This window comes from Cnephaeus nilssonii (genome assembly GCF_951640355.1).
Source record: "Cnephaeus nilssonii genome assembly, chromosome: 4".
Lineage (NCBI taxonomy): Eukaryota > Metazoa > Chordata > Mammalia > Chiroptera > Vespertilionidae > Cnephaeus > Cnephaeus nilssonii.
In genome coordinates, this window is record NC_137075.1 from 81,864,265 (window position 1) to 81,884,472 (window position 20,208).

A 20,208-nucleotide genomic window follows, 5' to 3' on the forward strand; every position below is an offset into this window, starting at 1 on the left:
CCCGGATGTGGAGGCGCGCGCACCGCGAGACTGCCCCTCACTTCCGGCTCGCTTTCCAGCCCCTTCCGCTCCAGTCCCCGGCGGCTGTGCTGGGCTCTCCAAGCTTGAAGCGAAAGAACAGGAGAGAAGAGGACACTCCTTCTCCTGTTCCGCTTGTCATCTGTGGTCACAGCGCCACCTCATGACTGACCGGAAGCCTTAAGAAAGGATTTATTCATCAGGGACAAGGAATCGGAGTCCTACCTCTTCCCTGCGCCTTGAAGGCTACCTATCAAAAATTAAAGAAAACTACGAGAAAGCGTAATTTTCAGGCCCTCCTGTGATCCCCGTTCTTCCCTGTCCTCGGAGGACCTGGACTCTATGGTCAGTGAGGAAGAGGGGCCTCGATTCTGTTGGCGCTTGCGTGCTGCGAGGTGGTGCCGCATGCGCGGTGGGACTGAGCGAAGCGCACGCTGGAGAGGATCGGCGGCGGCTGCTGTGGCGGAGCGAGTCTGGTCTCTACAATTAAGGAGCGCGGCCCCGGACCCCACTGTAGGATTCACACGTATACCTCAGGTGACTGGCGCCCTAGATCGGTTTCTCCAAGACCTCACTCTGGTTGTGGCCAGTGCCTGGGTGGTCGAGGGAGGGTAGGCCCGGGCTTAGCACCTCCTGTCCGTGCGCGGGAAGTGTCTGGGCGCTGCCGACACCCGCCGCCGGCTCCGGTCGGCCTTTCCGTGTTCCCGAGGCGCCTCTGCAGGAGCGCAGGAATCTCGTGAAGGAGAGTGGGTTCGGTGTCCTTAAAGTGAGGGTGCCTTGAGGTGGGGCGCCTCGGGAGGATGCAGCGACACCCCAGCCCCAGAACGTCGAGCGCTGCGCTCTTTCCGGGCTAGAGAATTCCGACCTTTTTGTTTTTCTCCTTTCGGCCCCAGGAAATACCACCTCTCGGCGGAAACCAGACTGTTCACCTCAAGGGACCGGTGGGATGGGTCACAGTGCTGACAAGAGCTGGGTTCTAAAAGGTCCATGAGTAGTTTATTCATTTGATCGTTTATTTTTAAAAATTGCAGCTCATATGCTGCCTTAAAGCCCGAGATGAGCATTTCTGTAGAATGAATCACTCCTCGAAACTAAAACAAGCGTCCTGTCGGTTTTTACCGTATTTCGGCACCGATAGGAACAGAATTATGGAATTACACGCTGTGGTCTTACAGTTAAATAAAAAGGAAAATGTAAAATAAGGGAGTTTTAGGGTTAGATTCGTATTCCGCCTGAGAGGTCCCTTTTTATTATTCCCCAAACATAAGGTATTTTAATTTTCATTAAACAAGAAACATTGTTTCCTGGGGGAAAGGTGTAACAGAGAAGTCTTAGTTTTTCTCCTGATTGAAGTGGTTGTTCAGGGGAAAAACTTGTGACTCCGTGTCTTTGAAGAGTTTGGGAATTGCTTCTGCTTAGCTGTCCTGCCAGTTCATCTGATGCCAAATGATCTCAGAGGTGCACAGCCGTGTGTGTAGATATTGGTGCCTCCTTTTTCAACTACAGTGAGGTCATTTAGAAGCTTTCTTTCCTGTAGCACTCGAGTCTAATTAAAATTACACAAGAGTTGCTTCTAACTCGTTTTACACGTCACCTCGGAAAGGAGTGTGGGCTTCCCGTACCCATAGTTTAAGAAGGAAGTCCTTCCTGCCGTTTGACCAGGAAAAATGACCGGCAATGTAGAGTATTTGAAATAAGCTGTTAACATATTCTGAAAGATGGATGTTCTTTAACAAAGAACACATATGGTATTGTAGTACTGTGACATATTGAGGTTCTGTGGGTTAAAGACACTCTATTTAATGTCATAAGACTTGGTTTTAGCTTGTGCTTGTACATAGTAAATAGTACAAAATGGAAATAGTATGTTATTTGCCTTTACTATCTTATAGTTGTACTAAAGACCTGGTGCACAAAATTTCGTGCGGGGTGGGCGGGTGGGGAGGTTGTCCCTCAGCCTGGCCTGCACCCTCTCCCTCCTTACCACCCACCTGCTCCCACTCGCCAGCGGTGAGCCCAACTTCTGGCCGAGCAGAGGGGGAGCACACTGACCACCAGGAGGCAGCTCCTGCATTGAGCGTCTGACCCCTGGTGGTCAGTGCACATCATAGTAACTGGTCAGTCGGTCCGCTGTTCCGTCGATTTGCATATTAGGCTTTTATTATGTAGGATAGCACATTACACTTTCAAAATGTTTTTATATGTATTTTTTATCTCACTTGATAACTCTCCACAAATCTGTAAGGTACATGGCCCAGACTAGAAACTACAGTTCAATGGGAATACATTTTCCAAGCAACCACAGCTAGTAAGGTAACAGGATTGACACCCACATCTACGACTGTTCCCACAGTGCACTGTGCTACTTGCCTAACTTGAGGGCCGAATAACAAGGCAAAGGGCTTTGAAAATTAAAGGGTTGATAGATACCTAACTTGTGGCTTCTGTTTTCCTGACTGATCTTTTAGAAGTTAGTGTAGTTAGCATAAATAAGGAGATATGTTCAAAATCTGCCAGCCAATATGCAGGTTCTGTGTGAAATGCATTCTTTTTGTACTTACCTGGAATCTCATGAAGGAAAGTGAGCCAAGTGACTATATAGCCTCTTCAGTATACTTAAAGTAAGGATGCCTTGAGGTGGGGTGCCTCAGGAGTACGCGGTGACACCCCCTGCCCCAGGACACTGGACATTTTGCTGTTTCCAGGCTTGAGAATTCCGGCCGTTTTTTTGTTTTGTTTTGAAACTGTGAATGACATATCATTAGCAGTATTCCTTTATTTACACTATGTATTGCAGAGACTTAAACCTCCTAAAGCTGTAGAATTTATATCTCTCTTCAGGATTCTTTTACACTATTGCCTTTGTTCTTTAACCATCAAAAGCCTTGCTTCCCCAAAATTACCAGCTTTACTATTTGAAGAAACTTGATAAGTAAATGTGGTCAGCACATGTTCAAGTTCTTAAAACTATTTCACAAATCTCCATGACATCATTTTATTTTGATACCCAGTTTAAAACTTTCTTAGCTCTCAAATTTTATTTGACAACAGTCCCGTTGTCATCCCCGCTACCCCGCACCAAAAAAAAAAAAAAAGCCCTGGTTAAAAATAAAATGACCAGCTCAGCTATTTTCTTGGTGGGCAATTCTGGCCATTGAAAGTCTACTTCCCTTTATTTGCTAAATTCCTATTTTGTCAAGCTACAAGAGAATACATCTCTACCACTATTATAAATGTGCTACTTTATTTTTTTTTGTTGTTAAATAGGATAGGTTAGTACTAAAAGTTTTCACTAGTCTGTAGTATATGCTTCAGCACTGAAAATGTATATTAATGTTGCTCTTTGTTTAAGGTGTTTCTGATTGTAGTACATTTATCAATAATGTTGAGAGAAAATATTGCCTGATGAATAAGCATAGACTGGATCCAAACCTCATAGGTTCAAATTCTGACACTATCACTTATTAGTAGTATGTGACAGAACAAGTTGCTTAACCTGTGCTTCAGTTTCTTCATCTATAAAATGAAGAGAAAGTGGTACCTCAGGGAGATAGGCAGCAGCCAGATCATATAGGACCATGTAGGTAGTGGGAAGATGTATGTAAAACAATGGGAAGGTACATGTGGGTGCAGTTAGCACTGCAGCAGAACTCTTGGTGGCCTATGAGCTGGATGTGAATGCCCTGTCTTTAAGATCAAGTAATAGAAGCCTTATTTCCCAATTAATAAGAAAAACAGCCCTAGCCAGTTTGGCTCAGTGGATAGAGTATCGGGCTAGGGACTGAAGGGTCCTGAATTCGATTCCAGTCAAGGGCACATGCTGAGGTTGTGGGCTCAATCCCCAGTGGGAGGCATACAGGAGGCAGCCAATCAATGATTCTCTCTCATCATTGATGTTTCTATCTCTCCCTCTCCCTCCCTCTCTGAAATAAATAAAAGTATATTTTAGAAAGAAAAACAATGTTAGTAAATTTTTCATAGGCATTTAGGTCCTATTATTGCCTGTCTCCTGAGCTTTCACAAGAGTAAACTGGTTAAGGTTAGCAGAAAAATATGAAAATCATCAACTGGTTAGTTTGAGAGCTTCTGTTTAAAAATATATTTCTACTCATGGTGTGATTTCAGGCTTGTGGGTCATAAAAGGAATGGTGCTGAAAGTAGGTTGGGTGGATCAAAGAGAATAGTTTTAAATACATTTAATGCTTGGAGGTTAAGAGAAACTTGAATTCTATAGTAATGAAGGTCTATACAGCTATTCTCAAGATTGGGTATACCTATTCAGCAAAAGAGAAGAGTATTTGGGAGTGATGAAAAAATTAGAAACTAGAAATTATGGTATTTGTGAATTAAATTCTTTGTGTTAAGAGGAAAAAATTTGGACAGGAGGGTACATGTTAGTTAAATTTAATATATTTTGTGATTAATAAACCTAATTTTTTTCTGACATGTGATATTTTGATTTTGGCTATAATAAATTATAGGGTATATAATTTTACATATGGTTAGGGTTTAAGAAGATACTTCCCTTTTTATGTAGTGGGTACAGTCTTGGCTGATTTAGAGAAAGAATAGGTTTAGAATTTGCTGGTAGGTTTATTGATGCTTCCCATCATTTGTTTTTCTTGAAGTGGTAGTAGTAAAATAGTATTTAACTCTTGAGGTACCTTTATCCTTAGATCTCAGAGTACTTTATAGATGGTCATTAATTTTTATGATTCCTCTGAAACTGATGGCAGAGAATCACCCAAGCCTTACAAAAATGTGGAGCAGCGTGAAAATTAAAGCTTGGTTCTTAGACATCATCTGTTTTCTGATACCATTTAAGAAGTTTAAAGAGGTGAGAAGACTAACAACAACTTCCAGTGGCAAAATGTGGAAAATTGACTCACATTTCTTTATTTTGACCTTGACTGAGCACTTACTTGAGTCTTTTGTTTAAATTGCAGAATGCCGGGTCTGAGTTGTAGATTTTATCAACACAAATTTCCTGAAGTGGAAGATGTAGTGATGGTGAATGTAAGGTCCATTGCTGAAATGGGGGCTTACGTCAGCCTGCTGGAATATAACAATATTGAAGGCATGATTCTTCTTAGTGAGTTGTCCAGAAGGCGTATTCGTTCTATAAACAAACTCATCCGAATTGGCAGGAATGAATGTGTGGTTGTCATTAGAGTGGACAAAGAAAAAGGTAAGTGAAAAGAATATCTAAAATACTGGGTGGGGTGAAAGTAGGTTTATGGTTGTGACTGTGTGACAGAATTTATACTTGTGTTAACTATTGTATTATTTTCCATACAAACAATTACCCCTACATTTGCCCCACTCTGTATAACTTTCAGATTTAAAATGGTTTATTATAAAATACATTTTTTGTAAATTACCTACTGCAGTAAAAAAACAAAATACCTCCTTTTATAAATTCTTTTACATACAAAGTTGTTAGAGAAGGATGCCAGTTAACCATCTAAGCAAGATCTCTTAAGTTAGTGGTTTAATTAGTACATCCCAAGGCTCATTTTTATGGGTCAAATAACTTGAATTTTATTCCCAGAGGAATTTTCCATTTAACATTTTTGGACCATGGTACATAAACAATTTATCAGTTTTAAATTGCACACCATTCTAAATAGCCTGGTGGAATCTCTAGCCATCCTGCCCAGGTTATGAATCACCCCTTTGTCCAGCGTATCCACGCTGTGTACACTACCTGCTCATTAATTACTTCAGTAGCCATCTCAGTTAGCAGATTGACTGTCAAGGTATTGCAGTGCTTGTATTGAAGTAACCATTATTTTACTTAATAATGGGCCCAAAATATGTATAACTTTCTTTGGATATGCCAAAGAAAAGCCATTAAACACATCCTTTAAATGAGACGCTATATATGTATAGGGGGAAAATAGTATATATAGGGTTTGATATCTGCAATTTCAGGCATCCACTGGGGGTCGTGAAATATATTCCCTGTGGATAACGGGACTATTATATTCCTTAAACTTTAATAAGTCTTCATAGCACTGCCCCAGAATGACCTAGAATGGTGTCTTATCTTGTATTTCTTTCTTATTATATAACAAGACGGAATCAAATTTCCACCTGCAATCAGAAATATATTTTATTATCATATACAATAGACATGTAAAAATAATTTCCATAGCTGCATTGATTGTACAGTATTCATTAAAAACAGGAAATAATAAAAATCATGGTGAAATAAATCATGACACTTCTGATGTGGAAAGATGACCGAGGTAAGATAAAAGCAACGCGCAGATGGTCCTATGGAGCGGATCCATTAAGGATACTAGAAGATTAGTTCTTATTGGACAAATCTTTAAAAATAACAGATATAAAGCCTGAATAAATATTAAAAACAAAAACAACTATCTAAAGACAATGGTAACAAAAGCAGGCTGGAACTGCAGGAAGAGGGGAATTGCACTGGATAAGTTTTGCAGCTTTTTGTCTGAATGCATATCACAGATGCTTCAAGCAGGACAGCTAAAGTTCTAGTGGAACCCTACAGACTTAATAGCTTGAGAACCAGAAGTGACAGTTCTGGACAACCACAGCAGATGGAAAATAGTTATAGAGATCAGAGAAAGGAGAGATACAGGGAGAACCCCTAAATTTGTATATAAATTCTGCTTAAATCCTGGCTGACCTCTGAACTACAGGGTGGACTGCAAGCAATCCATAGGGCAAACTCTAAACAGATTTCAGTTGCTTTCCACCTGGGGAGACAGCTTATAGTTCTGAATACAAACAAATTAACTGCCTGCTAAAACAAAATCAGTATCCTTAAGGGGAACATAAAGGAATTCAGAGTCTGTCACATCATTCACAATGTTTAGGATACAGTCCAAAATTGCCAAACAGGAAAATATGACCCATATAGAAGAGAAAGGGCAATCAGTTGAGACTGACCTAAAGAGGACCCTTATGTTGGAATTAGCAGATAAGGATTTTAAAGCAGATATTATAACTGCTCAAGGATATTAGGAAAATATGCTTGTAATGAAGAAAATGCAATCTCTAGAGAAATTAGAAACTCACACACAAAAAACAAATCCTACAAATCAAAAGTGTAATATTTAAGAAATTAAATGGGTGGCCTAACAGATTAAAGATGGCAGAAGCTCTTGAAGATAGTTCATTTAAAAAGAACCAGGCTGACGAACAGAGGGAGGGGAAGGTCAGATATCAAATGCTCCATTTCAAAAGAAGAGAGAAAGGACAGAAAACGTATTTTTAGAAATTATGGCCAAAAGTTTTCCATATTTGCTAGAAAAATATAAACTTATAAATTGGAGAGGTTGAACAAACCTCAAAGATAAATACTAATAAGATTGTATCTAGGCACATCGGACTGTTGAAAAACAGATAAATTGAAAATCTTGAAAGTAGCCAAGGGAAATGGCACATTATTTACAGAGGAGCAGTAATATAAATTACTGTGGCATCCTCATTGAAAATAATGGAGGTCAGGGCATTGAATGACATCTTTAAAGTAGTAAAAGAAAAAAAACTGTCAAGCCAGAATTCTGTATCTAAAGAAAATATTTAACAGAGATCAAAATGAGACCTTGTCAGGTAAATAGAAACTAAGAGGATTTATTACCAAATATACCTGCATTATAAGAAATAGTAAAGGAGTTGTTCAGACCAAAGAGATGTGATGCCTAAAGTAAAAAATATGTAGGTAAGTTTTAAAGATCTTTTTTCCCCTCCTAAATTTTTTAGAATACATTTAACTGCTCATCTCTATTTGAACCGGTAGGATTTTAATTTATGGAGGTGACTGTTGACATAGAGAGGCCAATGCCATTGAAAGAAAATTTTTATTATGTTTCCCAGGAGATGGGGACATACCTGTGCTATGCAGAGCCACATGGGGAAGCACCAGATTTGTTCAGGAGGCAGAAGGAGCATGGGGAAAGCCAGAGCCTTTATTAAGATTTCCACAGGAAAAGGAAGGCAGGTCAGGGTAAACAGTTTAGAGTTGGCTAGTTTGAAAGTTCTGGCTTTGGGTTGATTTAGGGCAGAGGGAATATTGGCTTGGTGTGTAAGACTTTGATGAGGAAATGGTTAGAGATAATGGGCTCGAGATTGGTTAGTGGCATGTGAAAGGCGGCTCCAGTTGAGCCTTTGCTATCTCTAAGAATTGGCTGGTCCTAGGAAGGGGCTTCTCTTCCCACCCAGTCCGCCAGGCCATAAGTGCAGAGCACCAGTGCAGACCTCTGGCGCTCAGATGAACAGGGGAGCCTCAGTGTCTCCCCGGACCCACTCTTGTCCACATTCGTGATTACAATACTGACATGCTATAACAAGACAAAGTTGATCACAGCTTGTCATCCCAGAGGTCAGCACCCCTAGTTAACAGAGTGACCTCAGAGAATCCCCAGCCAGACCTTTATTCACATGGGTGATTCCAGCATGAACCTGGTACCACAGAATCCAGCTGGTCCCGTGATATGGAAGAAACAACAAAAATGTACCTCTTCCATTCACACACAGCATAAACAGTTGGAGGCTCTTTTCCTACACCATGTTTCCAGATAAAATCTTCAGAAGGAATTCTCTTTGGAACTCAACCTACTGGATTGAGTCAACAATAAAGACTTGGTTGAGGAACTGGTGAGTCAAATTGAAGCAGCAGCAAAGAAACTCACTATCTAAAGCAACCAAACCAGATTCTTCCAGCCAAAATGTGCCCGCGTCACCCACATCAACCAGTCCTTACTCTTTTTTTTTTTTTTCCTGTATGTTCAGATTTCTGTAGTTCCATTCCACCTCAGCCCTTAAGCCCTTCCAATTGGCCATGGGAATCTGTCGTCACTGAGAGTCCCACAAGTGATGTCCAAATGCAAGCTCCTCAATTGGAGAGGGTAGTGGCCTCAGTTCCTGCTTTATACTCTGATGCCTGTGACAGCCCAAAACCTGGAACTTAAGTTTTCCTGATGAGGATGAAATATCCAGCTCTTCTTTCCACTGTCTATGTCAGTATCTCTCATCCACAGGCCCCATCTAGAACAGGGTTCTTCTCTTAGCATATTTGCTGGTGTAGCTGTAGATCTATCTCCTGGGCAACCCTCATCCAGTATAACAAGCTGAGGCCTTGCGATCTACAGTCTGAGACAACCTGGAATTTCAGAACCCCTCCAGTATAGTGGACTTTAGATTTCTCTGATCAAACTACTAATGCCAGATTGTACAGGAGGGGGTGGGGGGGAGGGGGAAGAATACAGAAAAATAGAGAATCTTTTGACTAGCTTTAATTTGGCAATTGAAAATTATTAGTTCCTTCCAATGAGGTAATAGAGAATGTACAATGACATGATAATCTAAATGCATTTCTGAAAACAAAAAATTTACCAGGATTTTAGTGGGGAGTAAGTATAGGTATACCAACCAAACAGCTGGGTGTGGTATGCCGGCATCTGGACGGAGGTGATTATTTTCAATTTTTTTTCATGCAGGTTACATTGATTTGTCGAAAAGAAGAGTTTCTCCAGAAGAAGCAATCAAATGTGAAGATAAATTCACCAAATCTAAAACTGTAAGTTGATTTTTTTAGTCAAATTAATCCACTATTTTATGTGCTTAATAATCAGCAAGTCATGTTTCTGGCAAAAATAAAAAAACCTACATTTTCTGTAATTATTCATTTCCAGTTGTGTGTTACTTAGAAACATGATTTAAAGATTTAATTTCAAAAGAGTATGACTGCAGTGTTTTTATCTCATGGTGTTACTATCTCAAAGTATGATCTAACATTCTCAAAACAATACTGAATGTTTTTAAGCGACTTTAGGAATAAATTAACTATGGGTGATTTCTTTTTATTTGGCTTGTCATAACATGTAGTTGACTTTGGTCCCTATTCTGGAATAAGGGTCACAGAGACAACTGTTCTATGTTAAGAATGAGTAAGGGTTTGTAAAATGTTTGTGAATCTAAGAAAGCAAGGCAGAAGCCTGTTAGTAGTTTGTGGGGGTTTTCCCTAGTTAAGGTTATTACTTTTTTCTTTTTTTGCTATAATTTCCTACTTCCCCACAATAAACATAAATAAAGCAAGAATAGCCATTTCTGCATTCATCTTCTGTCTGAGTTGTTCTGTTTTCTGGTCCTATTTAGATTGTCCTTCATTCCCTAGAACCTCAGTTCTTGATGGCACTGTTTTCATTGTTTCTCTTTTGTTTCACCTTTTCCTTTTTTTCTTATAATTTTATTGATTTCAGAGAGGAAGGGAGAGGAAGACAGACAGAAACTTCAATGATGAGAGAGAATTGTTGATCAGCTGCCTCCTGCACATCCCCTACTGGGGATCGAGCTCGCAACCTGGGCATATGCCCTGATTGGGAATCAAACTGTGACACCCTGGTTCATAGGTTGATGCTCAACCACTGAGCCACACCAGCTGGGCATGTTTGCCCTTTTCTTGTGTCTTTTGTTCTCTGCCGTGTGTCTTTCTGCCAAGAAAACCATGTTAAATGAGAAGATTTTTGAAATCTTGTTTGACTAGTAAAACAATAAAAATTTAAAAGCCATCAGACCATTACCCTTTGCTTTACTGATGTGTTCATTATTACTGCAATCTGGTTTACACATTCAAAAACACTATCACTAAAATCCCTTTTTAATGAACTCTAGGACCTTGCCACTCAGAGTAGTCTGTGGACCAACAGCATTGGCATCACCTGATTGCTTATTAGAAATGCAGGATCTCAAGACCCAACAAGTTTGAGAATTCACATTTGAGCAGCACTGCTCTAGAAAACTTCCATTTTGTTTCGTCACCTGGTGTAAAATGACTGTTAGTAGATCTTATCAGGATGATAAGATGATAGACGAAATAGCCAATGTTAGTACCTTTTCTATACTCTTTCCTTTAAGCCCTTTTATTTTAGAAAAAGGTTTAGATTAGAAAAAGTTTGGCAGCAGTGGGTAAGGTTGAAGGATAACTGTTAAATGATAACAGAGCAAAAGAAATATTGAAATCTCAATCCTGTTTCCATGATCTCATATGGAGTGGTAGTAATAATAGCTTACATTTGTTTAACAGGATCTGTGTAATATACAAATTTTATACATTTGTATAAAACATTTGTATTATGTTTTTCATTTGTAGTATTGCATTTGTATTTGTTTGATCTATGTAAGAGCTCTGCAGTAAAAAGGAGAGGTACTATCTCCCTTTTTCAGAGGAGGAAACAAACTCAGAGGTTAATTAGAGTCAAGATGTAATCTGAGTGTTAGGGCGCTCAATTCTAATATTCTACTTGTTATACCCAGTTGAGTTTTTTATTATGGAAAAGCGAATATTTCTCTATGGAAAAGAATTTGTTGTATGGCGATACTTTGTTATTAAGCAATTATTGTAGTCACATTAACCAAAGGTTTGTTTTTATATGCTATCTAGTAAAGTGTAAAAATACCTATTTTTTTAATAGATCTCTTACCCTTTGAATTGTTGAGCCCTTCATTTTGTTTCTAGGTTTACAGCATTCTTCGTCACGTTGCTGAGGTGTTAGAGTACACCAAGGATGAACAACTGGAAAGCCTGTTCCAGAGGACTGCTTGGGTCTTTGATGACAAGTACAAGAGACCCGGATATGGTGCCTATGATGCATTTAAGCATGCAGTCTCGTAAGAACATCTTTTTGACTCTGCTTCTACCTTGATATCACAGCTGCTGGGTCTAGCATGCAAGTTGAGAGCTTGACATGTAATAGTAGAAATTTACATTAAAATATTTCAGTATAAAAGGCCCATCATATGAGCCAATCCTGTATAGCCAAACCTATATAATTCCTTTTTTCTTTTTCTTTTTTTTATTGATTTGAGAGAGAAAAACATCGATTTGTTGTTCCACTTATTTAAGCATTCATTGGTTGCTTTTTGTATGTGCCCTGACTGAGGATCGAACCTACAACCTTGGCATATTGGGATGACACTCTAACCAACTGAGCTACCCAGCCAGGACTTAAAATTTCTTATATCAGTTACATAGTTTCATAAACCATATGCTTTCATCTCATGCTACTCCCTTACCCATTTCCTTCTCTTGTTTTTTTATTGTCCTAGGTAACTTCAGGGCCAATGTAAATGTCTCATCTAAAACTATAACCTCTTGTTTTCTTTTCCTCCCAACTCCTTAGACCTTCGGCCCATGCCACTTTAGCCAGTCTTCCATATGGCTTCACTCTATACCTACTATCACCAGGATTTGCTCTGCCTCTAGAACCTTTAATTCACACGTTCTATATTTTTCCACAGCCCCTGTCCTTCCAGCTCCCACATAGTTAGTCCTACTCTGTTTCTTCTTAATTCTTATGTCAGGCTCTGATTCCAAACCTTTTTTCTCTCTGTCTTTTCACTCCTTCTTGCCTTCTCTTATTCAGCATAGCTACACCATGGTCCATCATTTCAAGAACTTTCTTGCCAATATCATGAGCTTTTGCCCTGTTTTTCCTTCTTGTTACATCTAGTCTTGAATCGATGTTCCTGCCTTCTCTGCACTTGTAGACTGCTAGGTGCTGATAGGAAAAACCTGCAACAGTCTTGCAGGTTGGTTCCCCTGCATATTCATGGTATCAACCTCAGCTGGGCCTACACGGCTGCCCCACATTCTCTGTGCTCCTGGGTAGTTCTTCCTCTCATTCTTCGAGTTGGTATTTTAGAGCTTCCTCGGATACCCACTCCATCCTTCTTCCCTCACTCTCACCTGGTGCACTCACTACCTATTTTATAAAGAAAATAGAAGCGATTGCATAGGTTCTCCTCTATTTCCTTACACTATCTCAGCAAACTTATCTTCATCCCACCTGTCATTACTCCTTCCTGAGCTTTTGTCACACTGGAATTCCTATCCTTCCTGCTCTCAAACTAATCTTACCACCTGTGCCCAGCTACTGCTCAGGGACCTTTTTCCATCTGTTATTCCATCTCTTGGGTGCTCAGTCTTTCCCTTAATTGTTTTTGCTCCAGCAGCATAAAAATATGTTCTGATTTCTCCCATTTACACTAAAAAAACAAATTCTGTCTACTTTCTCCTGAGCAAGCACTGTGTCCTCTCCTTTTAACAGCCAGACTCCAGTTCTGTCAAAATCTGCACCTCCCACTCTTTCCTAAATGTTAATGCTCCACAAGTAGGCCCTCTCTGCGCTGAGGTTACTTTCCTAACCTTTGTGCTGCCAAGAGGCAATGGTTCTCTCAGCCCTCAGAATGGCTGAGTGGGGCCTGGGACTGTTGGAGCCTGTGGCAAGCTGACTCATTTGGTTCTCTAAATCCTTTCCAGTTTACCCCCTCATGGGACTTTTTTTTCATATGTTGTTGGGGAGGTGAGAATAGTAATAATTACAATAGCCAATATTTATATAATTCTCACAACAACCTATGGTATAAGTTCTTTTAATCCTTATTTTATAGATGAGGAAATGGAAGGGGAGAGTCAATAGTTTGTCCAAGTTCACACAGCATATGGTAGAGCCAGGATTTAAACCCAGGCATTCTGGCTTCATCCAGAGTTTATGCTATTACCATTAAAGCACTGCTTTATATTTTTGTCCTCGCTGACTTCAGTCCTGCATTCCTCAGTCAGTACATTTCTTAACTTGCCTTGCTGTCATTATCTGGCCCCAGCTTACCTCTTTAGCTTCCATCTCCAGCATTCTCTCCATTACTGCTCACCTGTGGCATATATTATCCCCTTTCCCTTATCAGTCTTCTCTTGTGTCATCAGTCATGTAGTGACTACTTAGATTTAAGTAATACTAATTCTTTGCCACATGTGCTTCATATTTTTCTTTTCAAAAATAAAATGTCTGAGATAATTGAAAATAATGTTTTACTCTTCCCAATCCATTCCTCTCACTCATCACTGGTAACCACTATTCTGAAATTAGTATGTATCATTACAATTTCTTTTTTATGGTTTTAATAAGAACATGTATTCAGAAAGTACATATTTTAAAATGTAATCAGAAAGTACATATTTAAATTTTTATTCTATCACTTTCTGTACCTTGAATTTTTTACTCATAAGGCCGCTTTTGAACAGGATTTCTCCAAATTGATAGATGTATGCCTGCTTCAAGTTCATTTCTTTTTTGTTTAAAACAACACAAATTTATTTTCTTACATTTATGGAGGTCAGAATTCTGAAGTGGGTCTCACTGTGTTAAAACCAAGGTGTTGACAGGGCTGTGTTCCTTCTGGCAGCCTTAGGGGGAAATTCATTTCCACACCTTTTCCAAAATCAGTCAATCAAAATCCCTCCCTCTCCCTCTCCCTCCCTCCCTCCCTCCCTCCCTCTCTCTCTCTCTCTCTCTCTCTCTCTCTCTCTCTCTCTCTCTCTCTCTCTCTCTCATTGTCACGGGCCCATTCATATCATTCCGAATAATCTCCGTATCTCAAGATTCTTTATATAATCACATCTGCCAAGTCTCTTTTATTATGTAAGGTAATATATCCAGACGTTTTTGGGATTAAGACATGGATATTTTTCGGGGATTATTAACCTGCCTACCACAGCCATAACTGATTTCTTCTGTAGCCATTAGAAACATTCTTCCTACTTTGTACCATAAAGGGACTTTATTTATATTGTTGACACTATTTATTACAGATGCCCCATTTCCCTCCCGTTTCCCACCTCCACCAGTCATGTTTTATGGCTGATCCCTTCACTTTCTTTCATGTTAATTTCTCTAGTATTTTATTATGAGAATATGTTTTATCTGTTCTTCTATTAAGAGATACTTCGGTAAGCCCACTCCTCCCCCCCCCCCCCCCCCCCTTTTCAAACAATGCTATGATGAATACTGATGTATGTCTCTGTGTACACGTTTGGGAGTTCTAAGATATATACCTAGGACAGGAATAGAATTGTTTGCATCTTTAAATTTACTCAGTTTTGCCAAAATACTCTCTAAATTGGTTATTTATATTATCTCTAGCAATTGTATGAGCATCCCTGTTTCTCTTCATTCTCACCAACATTTGGTGTGTGTCTCAGTGTTTTTTTTCTTCCTTTTGCCAAACTGATGGATGTACAATAATATCTTGATTTGCATTCTGTTGGTTGTTGGTGAACTTCACATCTTTTCATGTTTATTGACTGTTTATGTTTCTTCTATGAAACATCTGTTTATCTCATTTGCCCATTTCCTGTTGGTTTGTCTTCTTTTGCTTTGAAGGCAGTATTAGTTGAAAGAAAGTTTCCTCCCCCCAAATTCCTTTGCCTTTCCTTCCTTAACCTATGTTTCTTAAGCCTAGTGCTTGCTCATGCCATTTCTTTTTTAATATATCATACCTTTCTTAAAATAGTTCTGCCTTTGCTTATTCAAATCCTATCATTCTTTTAGTTGTTTTATTTTTTTCATTTGTCATTTGTTCAGCAACCATATTATTGATTTAAGATCCTGGGTTCCTGTCTTGTGGAACTTAGGAAGGTCAGGAAAAATTCTGCTTTATCCATGAAGGCTCTTGCTGACCCACTTACTGGAAGTAGTTCCTTTCTCTTCTGATTCCTAGGGATGTAGTTTTATTTTAAAAAATTTTCCCATGTTTTTGTTCTTTTCCAGTTAGATTGTAAGCTTTTTGAAGCAGGGAATGCTAATTACACGGAAGTGCTTAAGTATAGTGGGATGCCAGGGAGACATTTTAAATTGTCTGCTTTAGCCTGATCTCTACAATTTTTCCTTTAATAATGATCAATTGGATGTTTTCTATTTGTCATATACTGCTAAATGCTGCATTGTTCATTTAATACCACAATCCAGTGAGATGCATTTTTGTCCTCATTTTACACATTTGGAAACCGAGGTATGGAAAGGCCAAAGAAACATAGTTATCAAACAGCAAAGCTAAGATTTGAACTCTAATTCTAACACTAAAGTCTATGCTCTTATACATTATTCTGCGGTATTGTTTGGTATTGCAAGTATCAGTAAAGTAACCTTGACCTTTTGTTGGTTTTTTTGTTTTGTTTTGTTTTTTTAATCAGAGACCCATCTATTTTGGATAGTTTAGATTTGAATGAAGATGAACGGGAAGTACTCATTAACAATATTAATAGGCGTTTGACCCCACAGGCTGTCAAAATTCGAGCAGGTAAATGATATTTTAAATGATGTTAAAAGGTTTTGCATTTGTCAAAAAGTTATCAATGAGCCTTCCGAAGAATATGCTACTATATCAACATCTGTACATTTTTCTAAATGTGTTTTTCATATGAAAATTTAAGAACTTAAATATTTGTTGAATCATCATAAAAGGTATATATTGACACAAGTTAACCTTAAGTTAGGCCCCCCCCCCTTTTTTTTTAAGGGGGCGGTTATTTTATTTTAGTGTATACTTTAAAATAATCTAACAGTACAAATACCCTCCCATGTCTCTGGATTAACCACTGTTAATAGTTTGAAATATATTCTTTCAGGCATTTTTCCTGTACTCATATGCTGTATAGGAATATATGCTGTTTACATTCAGATAGGACTTTTTTTAGTTATTACAAAGATGAGGTCATACCATGCAAAGTTTTCTCCAACTAATTTTTCCCACTTGGTGTATCATGGTTGCTCTTCCATGTAGAGCATAGGAATCTTTTTCCTTCTTTTCCATGGCTAGGTAATAGTCTGTAGAGTGGTTAACTTAACCAGTCCCTTCTTAAAGAACATTTAGGTTGTGCCAATTTTTTTATTAGACAAAACACTATAAATTTAACATTCTTATACATATATACTTACCCATTTGTATAAGCATTCTGTAAGGCAGATTCCTAAAAGTAGAATTGCTGAGTCAAAGTGTATACAATTTCTAAGTTGTTCTCAACAATTTGCAATTATTGTTTCATTCAGTATTAAAACACTTCTATTTTACAAATAAGAAACTGAGGTACAGAGAAGTTGGAATTGTGATTTTTAACCCAGGCATTCCAGAATTCAAAGTGTTAAATGTGCCTGTCTTATAGTTTCATCATTCAAGGGCTTGATGTGGATGATAGGATTTAATTTCAGATAGTTTTAATTATGTAAGTCAGTAGCTGGGATTGGTTTCTAATTGAAAGGATGATGAAAGTTTTCACAAGTGTTTGAATACTTATGTATCTGATTTCTTTTATGTCTCTAAATATTTTTTGCATTTATTTGATATAAGCTTTTGAATTTTGTAATTTTAGATATCGAAGTGGCTTGTTATGGTTATGAAGGCATCGATGCCGTAAAAGAAGCCCTGCGAGCAGGTTTGAATTGTTCTACAGAAACCATGCCCATCAAGGTGAGCAGTCAGTTTTCTCCCTCCCTGCTGAAATATCCACCTAAGCCAAATCAGATTTTTTTATGATCATGTTTCTTAACAAGTGTTATGAAAAGTGATTCTTGGTGATATTTCCAGGGGGTATTTACGATTGTGTATAGGCTTTTTGTTGTAGTTACTGTTACTGTCACGGTGGATAGAGATTCCTATTGGTATTTAGTGCAGAGGGCTCCTTTACAATTAAACGTTATGCCCTGGCTGAAGTGGCTCAGTTGGTTGAGCATCGTCCCATGCACCAAGAGGTCATTGGTTCAATTCCCTGTCAGGGCACATGCCCAGGTTTGAAGGTTCGATCCCCAGTAGTGGGTGTGCAGGAGGCAGCAGCCGATTGATGATTCTCTCCCCCTTTTTCTCTCTCTAAAATCAATAAAAACTTTTTTTTAAGTTGTACCCATAATGCTCATAGAATCTTGAAAAGGGCAACATATTCTCATTCACACACAGTTTTTAGGAGGTTTGCTATGAATCTTTTGTTAGCAATAAAATTAACTGAATGGTTTTTATTTAGAATCTCTTAGGAGAATTTCTTCTGTTTAGTTTGGAACCAAATTGGAATTTTTGTTTGTTTTAGAGACAAATTATCCATTATGCTGGCAATGGCTCTAGTTAGTTTAACCTCCAAAGACACCCAGAAATTGTCATTTCTTGTATTCAGTATTGCAGATTTGATTAAATCACTGTATCAGTTAGCTTTTGCTACCTTAACAGGCTACCCCAAATTGCTAACTATAAAATTGGTGGTTAAGTTTTGAGAATTAAGATTTGTTAAGGCAGCAGATTAGTAAAACAGTTCTCGAACATCCTGATAGTTGTGTGTTCTATAGGTATGCTCACAGGTGAATTTTTATCTCCTTCCTTAGATTAATCTCATAGCTCCTCCACGGTATGTAATGACGACAACCACCCTGGAGAGGACAGAAGGCCTCTCTGTTCTCAATCAGGCTATGGCTGTTATAAAAGAAAAGATTGAGGAAAAGAGGGGTGTCTTCAATGTTCAAATGGAGGTAAGATTGAGAGGGGTTTTGCCTTGTTCTTAAAGGTTTTAATAAATTTAAAAACATCTAAATGATTTGCATTCTAAAATCTAAAAAAAAAAAATGAGTATGTTTAGGATTACAACTCTGCTAAGCATGAAATAATTATTGTCTCAGAGGATTCTTAAAAGGGCTTTTTGTAAGTAAACTAGAGGCCCAGTGCACGAAATTCGTGCACGGGGGCGGGTGGGGGTGGGGATCCCTCAGCCCTGCCTGCACCCTCTCCAATCTGGGACCCCTCGGGGATGTCCCTTTTGCAATACGGGACCACTGGCTCCTAGCCGCTCGCCTGCCTGATCGCCCCTAACCACTCTGCCTGCCTACCTACCTGATCGTCCTTAACCGCCTCTGCCTGCCAGCCTGATTGCCCCTAACCACCTCTGCCTGCCAGCCTGGTTGTCCCTAACCGCCTCTGCCTCGGCCCCCGCCACTGTGGCTTTGTCCGGAAGGACGTCCAGATGAATGTTCGGAAGACATCTAATTAGCATATTACCCTCATTAGTATAGATAAGAACTATCATGGGATATTTATTGAGAACTATGGTCACTGGTGTTGTTAGGTGTCCTGTCGTCACCCATCCAGCCAAGGGAAAAAAATAGATGATGAAAATTAGTGGTTGATTATTGTCAGAATTTAATGTAAAATACTTAAATTTGATCTCAGAATTAGAAATAAGTGTAATTGCCTTTATTTCCCTCATCTCAACAAGAATGAAACCTAATTTTCATATGTATGTATAAAAATATTTAATACATTATAGATACACACACAATAATAAGTCTTCTCTGCAAAAGAATAGTAAATTTATTTTGAACCTAGAAGGTGCATTTTTATAGGATGTCTTTTGGGTTTGAAAGATATAGCCACTGAGATTATTTTCATATATTTTCAGTTTTAGCTTGTAAAAATAACAGAAAATAGTACTTTGTTTTAATACACACATATTTCTTTTTCCTGTACTGTTTTATTCTCATAAGTTTCTTCCATTATTGAGCTAATGGAATTTGTTAGTGATATGTCAGCACTCAGAAATGAATAGATACGGCATCAGAGTTGTTAAATGTCTTTAAGAGTTAAAATACTAGGCAGTGATGGTATTGAAATTCAATTTTGTGTACTATTTGACTACTTCATTTTGAAATTATGCCTCTGCTTCCACAGCCCAAAGTGGTCACAGATACAGATGAAACCGAACTTGCGAGGCAGCTGGAGAGGCTTGAGAGAGAAAATGCAGAAGTGGATGGAGATGATGATGCAGAAGAAATGGAAGCCAAAGCTGAAGATTAACTTTTGGGAAACAGAGTCCAGTTTAAGGAACACAAAGCAGCCCTTCCTGGCTATAAACCCTAGACTTAAAAGTTTTCCAGTATTGAAAACTTCACAGCTGAATATTTTTTATTTCCAAGTATTTAAATGTTCTAACAGACCAAAACGTGAAATGTCCTAAAATGTCGGCTATTTTCACACAGTAGCTCCAACACTTTGAGCATTTTTTAAGGGAGTGGCCCAGTTTCACTAGAGACAAATCTCTAAGCTAAGAACAGTCAAAATTGGGCTTTCCATTTCTGATGTCTCTAGATTGACACCTGTTTGTAGTTCAGTGCCTCTATGTAATTTATCAGGGGTACCCAAAGCAAATGGTCCCAACCTTTCTATACAAATGTATCAAGCAAACATTAAATAAATTTCTGGGATATTTAACTATAGGCTTCTTCCTTCTTGTCACCAGTTAAAAGCATTATGATTACTAAGACCCTAATTCTATTCATTTTAGTCTAGATGTAGAAACATAAGGGCAGGTGTTCAAAGGATCTATACAACATCCTTTCAAAA

At 38.7% G+C, this 20,208-nt stretch overlaps 1 protein-coding gene across 1 annotated transcript; it reads left to right on the forward strand.

Moving 5' to 3' along the window:
- The first annotated feature begins 76 nt into the window (after positions 1 to 76).
- On the forward strand, positions 77 to 20,076 carry EIF2S1 (eukaryotic translation initiation factor 2 subunit alpha). The gene is made up of 8 exons (XM_079769443.1): positions 77 to 555; positions 4,965 to 5,206; positions 9,498 to 9,577; positions 11,516 to 11,667; positions 16,028 to 16,134; positions 17,204 to 17,301; positions 18,201 to 18,344; positions 19,537 to 20,076. Exons 2-8 carry the CDS (start codon positions 4,966 to 4,968, stop codon positions 19,660 to 19,662), a joined length of 948 nt encoding a protein of 315 aa, XP_079625569.1. The 5' UTR covers positions 77 to 555; position 4,965; the 3' UTR covers positions 19,663 to 20,076.
- Positions 20,077 to 20,208: the final 132 nt, after the last annotated feature.